This window comes from Anguilla rostrata, unplaced genomic scaffold (assembly GCF_018555375.3).
Source record: "Anguilla rostrata isolate EN2019 unplaced genomic scaffold, ASM1855537v3 scaf0213, whole genome shotgun sequence".
NCBI lineage: Eukaryota > Metazoa > Chordata > Actinopteri > Anguilliformes > Anguillidae > Anguilla > Anguilla rostrata.
The window spans coordinates 1-10,347 of NW_026985764.1; the positions used below are offsets into that span (position 1 = coordinate 1).

Genomic DNA, 10,347 nt, shown 5'->3' on the forward strand with positions numbered 1-10,347 from the left:
TTAAACAAACTGCTCCAGTTCTCTCAGGTTTGATGGGTGCCGTCTCCCAACTGCAAGTTTCAGCTCCTTCCACAGATGTTCAGTTGGATTCAGATCAGGAATCATAGCAGGCCACTTCAGAATAGTCCAATGTTTTCTTCTGATCCACTCTTCGGTGCTTTTTGATGTATGTTTGGGGTCATTATCCTGTTGGAGGACCTGTGACTGAGACACAGCTTTCTGACACTGGGCAGTACGTTTCGCTCCAAAATTCCATGATAGTCTTCTGATTTCATTGCCCTGCACAGATTCAAGGCACCCAGTGCCTGAGGCAGCAGAGCAACCCCAAAACATTACTGAGCCTCCTCCATGCTTCACGGTAGGCATGGTGTTCTTTTCTTTGCAGGCATCATTTTTCTTCTGTAAACGTAGGGGTGGTGTGATTTACCAAAAAGCTCTAATTTTGCTTCATCTGTCCAAAGCACATTCTCCCAGAAGGATTGTGGCTTGTCAACATGCATTTTGGCAAAGTCCAGTCTGGCTTTTTTGTGTCTCTCTCTTAGAAGTGGGGTCTTCCTGGGTCTTCTACCATGGAGTCCATTTTCATTCAGACAGCGACGGATGGTGCGACTTGAAACCATTGTACCCTGAACTTGAAGATAAGCTTGGATCTGTATTGAAGTTTTCCTTGGTTTATTCTCGACCATTCGAGCAATCCTTCTGTTCAATCTCGGGCCAATTTTCCTCTTGCGACCACGTCCAGAGATGCTGGCTACAGTTCCATGGGCCTTAAACTTCTTAATAATATTGGCAACAATGGTCACAGGAACACCAAGCTCTTTGCAAATGGTCTTGTAACCTTTACGTTGACCATGCTTGGCTATTACCTTTATTCTAATCTCTTCAGACCTCTCTCTACTTTTCCTTCTGTTTTCCATGTTTAATGTGATGCACACAGTGGCACAAAACAGCAGAGTGAGTAATTTTCTCCTTTTAAACTGGCTGCACGAGTGATTATAAGATTGAAAACACCTGTGATACTAATTAAAATGCAATAGTCTGCTTAAAGTATCACTACAAATCCAATATTATTTACAACTTCTAAAGGGTACTAAATTTTGTCCAAGCTATTTTAGAATGTCTTTGTAGAATAAGCATGAATTCATTTATTTTCACAACTTTTTTCTTTTGTTCCACTGCAAACCAAACATAGACATGCATTGTCTCCTAACAGCAAGAAGGTCCCCAATGCACGCTGGGATAGGATCCCACAATCCCGATCAGGAATGAACGGTAATTGAAAATGAAAGGATGCATTACCCATGGACAGGCTGATACAGTGGGCAGTTTTAATAAGGATATTTGTTTATCATTGCTTTTAGTTCATTTCTATTTCAATTTACTATATTGCTACTTTTCATATGTCTTCGTATTCTTATATCATTTACATATGTTTTTAGTTTTTTCCCCACAGTGAAGCACTTTTGTATGAAAGGTGCAATACAAGTAATTTGAGTTTCACTTCAGTTTACTGCTGGTAGCCTATCCCTGCCCAGATACATTCACACACGCACGCACGCACGCACACAAGGTATTTGAACAGCAGAGAATGAACAGGAACAGCTGCCTGAGTCTCTCATTGAGAATGTTACCTGCTGCTTCTCTGTACTTACCTGTCTGACTTTCCTTCTGTGAAATTCCAGCACTCCCATCAGTCCCTTTGTGCTGCTCAGTCAGTGCTGTCTTCTGATGCTCATCCTGGGTCTTACCTGGATTCGGCATGTCTTTACACAGCTCTGCGCTTTCCTGGACACTAACTGCAGAAACAGAGGAAATAAGGCTGTGTGTGCTGAGTACAGTACAAATGCAAGGAGGCTCACAGGTGAATATCTGATCCTGCTTTACATCAAAGCCAGGATTCAATCCCGATTTGTTCTTACTGTTCACACACAATAATGCATGTAATGCAGTTATATTTGGTCTTCACCTTCACAATTTGGCAAATTCAAAGTAAACATTTCGGACTTTATACTTAAATTCTGAATACTTAAATTAGTCACTTGTTGGACATTTACAAAAGGTTTATATGATAAATTTTCTGGTTAATCATCTAAAATATTTAAAGGTCAACAATTAAGGGTCAAGCCGACTCAAGAAATTTCAAATTTAATTCATGGCTTGAAAAATGTCCACAATGTTTTATGGGTATTTCGCAATTTATTTCCTTTCCTGAACTGACTGAACTGCAGGGTAATTGATCCCAGTCCTGAAACAGAGGCATTTCAGTACTGCTGTGTCATTATGAGACACGTTTCTGTTCAGCGCAGAGTTAATTCTGCCTTACCTGGAGTTTCCTCAACGTTTTCAGTGTCTGCGGGTAATAGCTGTTGTCTTTGTTTCAAAAGAAATGTGTCACACATTTTGTTTATTATCTAGTTTTACCAGCAGCACACCTACTTCTGAAGTTTATGAATATGAATACATCTGATTTTAATACATTTGTCATTGAGCACTGTATAGGCATACATTGTATAGATGTTCATTTTTTGGAGGAAACCTGCAGCTGCAGTGTTTTAAGTTTGGAGATAAAGTACCAGAGGGAGTGATGTCATCACCTGCAGCTCTAAGGCCAGAGTGAATAACACTGTTCTACAGCTCACCATTTACTGCAGCTTCAGGGTCTCTCTCTCTCAGTCTTGTCTTTTCTACAATATAAGATATGAAATATTATTCATTACTCATCGTGCTTCACAGTAGTATCATCATAGTCATCACCATCATTTCTACAGCTTACCCCCAGATTGAGCTTCCATGTCCTCTTCATTTTGTCTTTCTACAATGTAAAACATGATTTTATTATTATTAGTCATGGGTGTAGTAGCAGTAATGTATGAGCTTTCAGTCCCACAGTATTGGAGAGCTTGTGCTCATTTTATGGAGACAACAGGAGTGCAGCCCTACTGAATCCAGTCCTGAGTAACTGCTCCAGAAACAGCAGGATCTGCATATGGATGCGTTTATTAATATCATTTAAAGTATTATTCTAAAAGACTCTTACTTCTGTAAAATTTCTTGTAGTAAAATAAAAGCAGTCCCACAATGATGAAGATGAGGAGGAGGACAAGGACTACAGAAATCACAACAGAGGCGCTTCCTAAAAACAAAGAAAAACAGAGCATGTTAGAAAAATATAAAAGACAAAGCTCAACCATTTTGATCTGACTATTGAAAGATGTATATAAATATATTTCTGTGTGTATATATTTCTGACTTTAGAAGATGATTTATTTAGCTCCCTGTGTTAATGAAATGGCAGTTAATTTGAAGTTGACTGGTTGCTCAGCAACAGCTGTCTCAGCTGACAGTGCTGGGGATGATTGGGGTCAGTAGTAATCAATGTGCCTCAGTAATGTTTCAGAGACTGTGGGGTAGATGGGGCACCTGAGCATTTAACCCCTAGTAGGACCCCGACAGTAACGTAAACAGCGTCTTTACCCAGTACTCTATGCTGTAGACTAGAGGGTGAAATTTGGGCGGAAGTCCCATGGAATTCACAGGATAGCACAGAAAATTCAACAGAGGCTTGTAACCCCAGGAGAATGGCAGAATATGAAGAACTTTTTAATTAAGTGAGCGGGAAAAGTTTCACACAGGCAAGACATAATGGGTGGACTACATAACAACTGGAACAGCTACCCAAACCTGTGAAATGAGGATTAGGGGTGGACTACATAACAACTGGAACAGCTACCCAAACCTGTGAAATGAGGATTAGGGGTGGACTACATAACAACTGGAACAGCTACCCAAACCTGTGAAATGAGCGTTAGGGGTGGACTGTGGCAGCCAGGATGGCAGGCCTGTGCTCAGTCCCTACATCAGCTGAGTGGGCCTTACCTGGAGCAGGGAAGCAGCTCTTTACAGGAAGGACTGTTCTGCTCTCACCCACAGGGTTGTGCAGCACACAGGTGTAGATTGCATCAGAGCTCTCTGCTGCCTCTATCTTCAGCTGGGACCCTGGCTGGGGCTGTATGGCAGGCCCCTCCCACCTGTACTGAATGCTTGGTCTGTCGCCCCCAGAGCACAGCAGGGTTACTGAGGGGCCGTTCACTTGGCAGGTGACTGCTGGTTTACCTACAGCATCTACATGGAGAACAAAGGCTTGTGACCTCACAGCTAACTTTAGCATTGTCCTTCATGGATTAACACACCTGACCCACATGATGGATTAATATAAAGCTCTTTTTTACTGAAACACTAGCGTATGACTGTAGGGTCTCACGTGCTATTCACTCACATATCCTTGTGGTTACAGACCAACTTCCCCTCCCACACCTGCACACAAATCCCATACAGGTGTGCTATTCTGGGATAGACCAACCTGTTATACAGGTTACAGGTGCGTGAGATGAACCTGTGTGACTCACAGAGAGCAGATGCACAGATTTTTAGTGACTCAGTTCAGCTGAGCTGCTGATCAAATGTCTTTTTTTTACCCCTGTTGTCGGACAATCTAGTCTTTAGATTCTGATCTTTGAGAAACAGACATTATCATTTATATGACCATGGGATTGTATCCGTTTTCTCTCCCTGCTCTCCACTCCACTAACATGAAAGGGAACATCCATGGGGCAATGAAGCCATGTTACAGGTCTTCTCTCTAAACAAGTCTGGGGTGTCCTGGAGAGCTGTCTCTCCTTCAAATATTTTACAGATTCATCACCTCCCAGAAGGGACAGGACCCTATATTGGGGGTCAGTGACAAAACGTGGCCATAAGCCGCACAAAGATCCATTTTCCTTTTAAGTTTGAATGCAATATTTAAGATTTAACTGAAATCACTGACTGAAAATCTTGATGCCGATATAGATAATGGTAATTTAGCCTGATAGCTGAAATCTCAATTTTTAGAACCAATTCTAGTTTCAAGCAGAAACCAATGTGGTATGATTTGGTCTTGTTACATGGAAATTATTTTGCCTGAAGGTGGAGATTGCAACTGATAAGATTAAACAATCCTTTATCTTTATTCTGTTGTTGGAGGCAGAGGTAAACTTCCATGTTTCCTTACTTGATAGCTGAGCTGGATTACCTCCTGAGATATTCATGTTTGGTCTCTCTATTAAGATTGTAAGATAATGAATCTTCTGATAATAATATCACAGTGGTTAGCCCATCGTCCAAAACATAAGACCATGCTAATACATAGTTTAATGCCTAGTTTTCAGATAAGACAGTCCCTGCTCCCACACCCCCACACTTCACACCTCACCCAATTAGTGCAGCCATGTGCACCCCCTTTCTCTCAGCTGTTCCCTCTCCCTCGTGGGACAACATAAAAATGTGTATTTTTCTGTAGCTACTGTAGTCAGTCAGAGTTAGGAGGGAGAAACTGATTCTGGGGGGCTTAACATCAGCCAGTAACATCTTTTGCAGTGGACATTCTGGGGGGAGATCTGTGGTTGCCATCCAAGGAATCTGAGCTTTGCATCGAGGGCTGGTGTTGTGTGAAGTTTGGTGTGACAGGGTCTGACGTTTCTGTCTTACAGCTCACCTGGCATCCTTACATTTAAATCTCTGGCTTTTGAATACTTGGCTGCGTTTTGGTTGTTGGACTGCAATCTTGGTTTCCTGGGGCATGTTTGGGAGAACCGTTCGTGGTTTGGTTTTTTCACTCATTTCCTTTGTGACTGTAACTTGTCCATGTCGGTAACATTGTGTTTTCTTTTCTTTAAGGTAGCAGAACCTCATCTTTATCATATGTGAATCTTTGTTGTAACTTAATGAATTTCTTCATTTTAATCTGGTTCTGAGTTGTCCATTTGACAAAGGTTGATCCAACAGATTGCTTTGCCTATCAATGAATTCGGCAATTTAATTAATTATCAATACTTTGATAATCCACCCATCCATTATCTATACCTGCTAATCCCGAGCTGGGTTGCGGGGGGTGCTGGAACCTATCCCAGCATGCATTGGGCGAGAGGCAGGAATACACCCTGGACACACACCATTCGCTCACACACCCATTCCTATGCGCAATTTAGAGTCTCCAATTAGACTACCTGCATGTGTTTGGACTGTGGGAGGAAATCCATGGGGAGAACATGCAAACTTCACACAGCAAGGCCCAGGCTGGGATTCAAACTCATGACCTTACTGCTGTGAGGCGACAGTGCTACCCACTGCACCACCGTACCGCCCCATCTTTGATAATAAAATGAATTTAAATTTACCAAATGTATTTTATATGTAGGATAAGTGAGGGGTTTTAACTGTTGATGCACTTGTGTTCGGTATTCAGAGTGCCGGATGTCAATCGAGGGTTTTAACTGTTAAAACTGCTGGATTCAGAAAATGAAACACATTTCACTTAATCCTCACTTTTCCAACACAGCAGTTTTTACATCAGAAGTCATAATCAAAGTTAAGTGCTACATATTTGTTACAACAACAAAAAATCAGTTGTATGTGCTAGAATATGTGGTATATGTGTTTGTAGTAGAAATGAGTGATCTAAATTGAAGAAAGTCTCTCTCTGGACTGTGAAGTCAGAAAAAAGTTTTCCCAACGGTAATGCCTGTTATGTCTCTGCGAGTGTGTGTGTGTGCGTGTGTGTGTGTGTATGCATGTGTTTGTGTGTCTGTGTGTTGGCCAGAGCGTGTAGTAGCAGTAAAAAGCAGACTGTGGCAGCCAGGATGGCAGGCCTGTGCTCAGTCCCTACATCAGCTGAGTGGGCCTTACCTGGAGCAGGGAAGCAGCTCTTTACAGGAAAGTCTGTTCTGCTCTCACCCACAGGGTTGTGCAGCACACAGGTGTAGATTGCATCAGAGCTCTCTGCTGCCTCTATCTTCAGCTGGGACCCTGGCTGGGGCTCTATGGCAGGCCCCTCCCACCTGTACTGAGTGCTTGGTCTGTCGCCCCCAGAGCACAGCAGGGTTACTGAGGGGCCATTCACTTGGCAGGTGACTGCTGGTTTACCTACAGCATCCACATGGAGAACAAAGGCTTGTGACCTCACAGCTAACTTTAGCATTGTCTTTCATGGATTAACACACCTGACCCACATGATCGATTGATATAAAGCGCTTTTTTACTGAATCACTTATGGTTGAGAACTCTGTGAAACTACAGGTATAACTTTTGTGTCATTTAGCGATATTCACACCCATAACCGTGTGGTTACAGACCGACTTGTGAAGCACTTTGAAATAATGTAAAATTCCATGCTTCTACTTGCTTGGACACACAAAAAAATTTTTTATTGCCCCACAATATGGTTGAAAGTGTATTTCAGTAGACAATGTATATTTTTTATAACCTACAGCTAAATTTTTTTGATGAAAGCTCACAATTAACTGGGATTTGGTCATTCAGTAGAAGCAAACTCACCGAACACTTTCACCGTCTGACGATAGTGCACCAGCTCTCCCTTGATCTGCAGCTCACCAACATACTCCCCACTGTCAGCCTCTGTGAGATGTGTGAGGGTCAGGGCTCCCGTTGTGAGGTCCAGCATCGTCCGTCCTTTAAACCGTCCGTAGTCAACCACCTTCTTCTGGTAAAATTCAACCACCTTGTTTTCATTCCACCTCCACAAAATGTCCTCTGGGGGACTCTGAACATTAGGCTGCAGTGTGAAGTTCCCATTAGACTGGACAATGATCTCAGATGTGACATCACCTGCAAGAAAGCCAGAGGCATTGATGTGGATGATTAACTAGATTTTTAAAATTTATTTATTTATTTATTTATTTTTGAGTGTGTGCTGTGAAGGACAGAAAGTCTTTTCTAAATACTTTTACCCACTTAATACCCTTTATAATATATGTGAATCTTTCACTTATTAAGAATAAAAAACAGACCAAAGTCTGGGTACATTTTGCTACAGCAGATATTATTTCAGGTATATTCATGTAAATTCATGTCTTTTTTTTACGACATCAAAAAAATATGATCGCTCTCAACAGAATCTGCTTCGCCGGTATGCAGTTATAGTGAAAGAACCGAGAAGCTTAAACGTGGAGACTCGCTTGTTATCCGTTAAATTCCTGGACACCCAGAACATACAATATTTTGACAAACTCATTCGTAACACCCGGCATTTTATGGATACGTATTTTTCGCTGAGAAACATGCAATATTTGTTGATTTTACAAGAGGATAAATGCTGGGCAAAATAGAAAGGCAACACACACCCAGAAGTGTTTATATGCTGCAGACAGTTCATAGGTTGCTCTGTTATCTTTATAATCTACACGACACTGCGCGTCCAAACAAGCCCTCCTCCAATGCAGTGCTGCCCGTATTTCCTACATTTGTTCCAGGAACTTGTCCCCGAGTTTTCTCCTGCCCCCACTGGCCGCCCTGGGCGTGTCGAAGTGTCCCTGAGCAAGACACCTAACCCCTAACTGCTCGGGTGAAGGAGAGGCATCAATTGTAAAGCGCTTTGGATAAAAGCTTCATGTATTGCTTCATATAACAGCCTTAGAAGTCCTACAACACATACAATAGCTACTAACACGTTTAATATATTTCAAAACCACCAGCAGTAATTTTACTTGGTGTAGAAACCACTGAAAATATTTACGACTAACCGCTTACGGGCCTCGTAATGTGAATATACCTTTGTGAATAATATAGCAACTAAAGCGTAACTTTTGACACCGACGCTATTGTCATTGAGCATTTTGGATGACAAACTCTGCAAGTTTGAGTCCGTGTGTAGCAGCTGTGTTCCTGGTTTTTACTCTTAGTAGTTATTCTAATATTCTAATTACCGGAGAGTAGGCTATTAATTCAGCCCCCAAAATAAATTATTCAATGCAGGGGGGTTGGGGCACACTGACATCCGTCTGTTCCCGTTTACTAGAATAACTGACCGAGAATACGCGAGTACAGATACTCGGATAAGAAACACAGTTTTATAAGCCTATTTGAACGGAATCCAATAGCCTACAGACACAAATTGTGCCTCAGCTCATCCCTCCTGTCTACATTTACATTCTAAACGTAAAATATATTACATTTAGGTGAAATATAAAGTCTCATTTAAGTCTTTCGCTTTCACTCATATATTTCTCTCCGTGCGCTTAACTATATTGACGTCATGCCAAAGCCATAACTCACGCAGCAGTCTCTGTAACCCGATAGAGCACTTATCCCATATTACATTTTGACGAAAATGTCGTACTATATTCAGTAGGCTACGTCGGCTGCGTAGCCTTCTGTCTTAAGCTTCTCTGAAAATGTGCCCACTCGTTGAGTATACTAGAATATAATTCATAGGTAGAAAATCCCACAGTAGGCTAATGTCAGAAACTCGGTGAAACCGTCAAATGCAAAACAGGTAGGCTCGTTCCATGCAGTCAACACCGCCGGCGGTCATGGGCTCTTCCTCAGGCAGAAATCTCACAGGATTTTAACGGCTCTAACTGTAAAAGTGCAGTGCAGTGGCACAGAGCGGAGTTCAGTGAATTTCAGTTCGTAGTTTACAGCCTGTAGGCTACGGTTCTATTAGTTTTGCCTACTATTGGTTTATTTGGCATATCAACAAGATAGTTAAACAAGCAACATGTGAACAAGTAAACCATACAACAAATAATTACCGAGGCGAGTCACAGTTCTTACCAAATTTGAAGTTGGCGAAGATGAAAAATAACGCCGTGACTCTGTGGTGCTTGTCTGCCATTGCGCGCTTTCATAGCCTACTGGACTTCGGACTTTAATACACATCTAAGGTGAAGTACCTGACGTGAAAGTGAAACTATATGTCCATGCGGCAAACCCCAATTCCTAAAACGGTTATTAGCTACTTGGATCTAGACTGCTGTGATTTGGGGGGCATCTTTTTATTCAAGACACAGTGTGTGCGATACAGTTTACAGGCCTGCATCGCATAGTGATATTTTATCTCAAGGTTGACTCGATCTTTTCCGTTTAATTCATGCGCATGCCCGTGTGTGTATGAAAGTTAATATCAGACTCAGAGATCGCGTAGGATTCTGCGTTAACGCGATCACAGGGAGAACATGCTGACTCCACACAGAAAGGCCCAGGCTGGGATTCAAACCCACGACCTTCTTGCTGTGAGGTGACAGTGCTGTCCACTGCACCACCGTGCTGCCCTTGTAATCAGAATGTCTTGGCCGATATTGATATAGAGAATAAAGAAGAACTGGATAAATGCATATTTTATTAATTTACAGACTTCCCCAACTCATCACTGGGATAGGGGTTCGCCTGCCAGCCAGCTAGGTAGCAAGTATTGCTACATCCGTAACCCGCATAACGTTTAACCATCATAGCTTGCCAAAAATCACCTTACAATAAAATCCACCAGTAACCGGCCTGACACTTTTGCTCTCC

At 42.1% G+C, this 10,347-nt stretch overlaps 1 protein-coding gene across 1 annotated transcript; it reads right to left on the minus strand.

The window, feature by feature from the left end:
- Positions 1–2,467: 2,467 nt before the first annotated feature.
- LOC135246361 (lymphocyte function-associated antigen 3-like) lies at positions 2,468–10,057 on the minus strand. The gene is made up of 6 exons (XM_064319843.1): positions 9,610–10,057; positions 7,372–7,662; positions 3,877–4,122; positions 3,038–3,133; positions 2,774–2,812; positions 2,468–2,684 (listed from the first exon to the last, which is right to left on the minus strand). The coding sequence occupies exons 1-6, from the start codon at positions 9,668–9,670 to the stop codon at positions 2,629–2,631; spliced, it is 789 nt and encodes a 262-aa protein (XP_064175913.1). The 5' UTR covers positions 9,671–10,057; the 3' UTR covers positions 2,468–2,628.
- Positions 10,058–10,347: the final 290 nt, after the last annotated feature.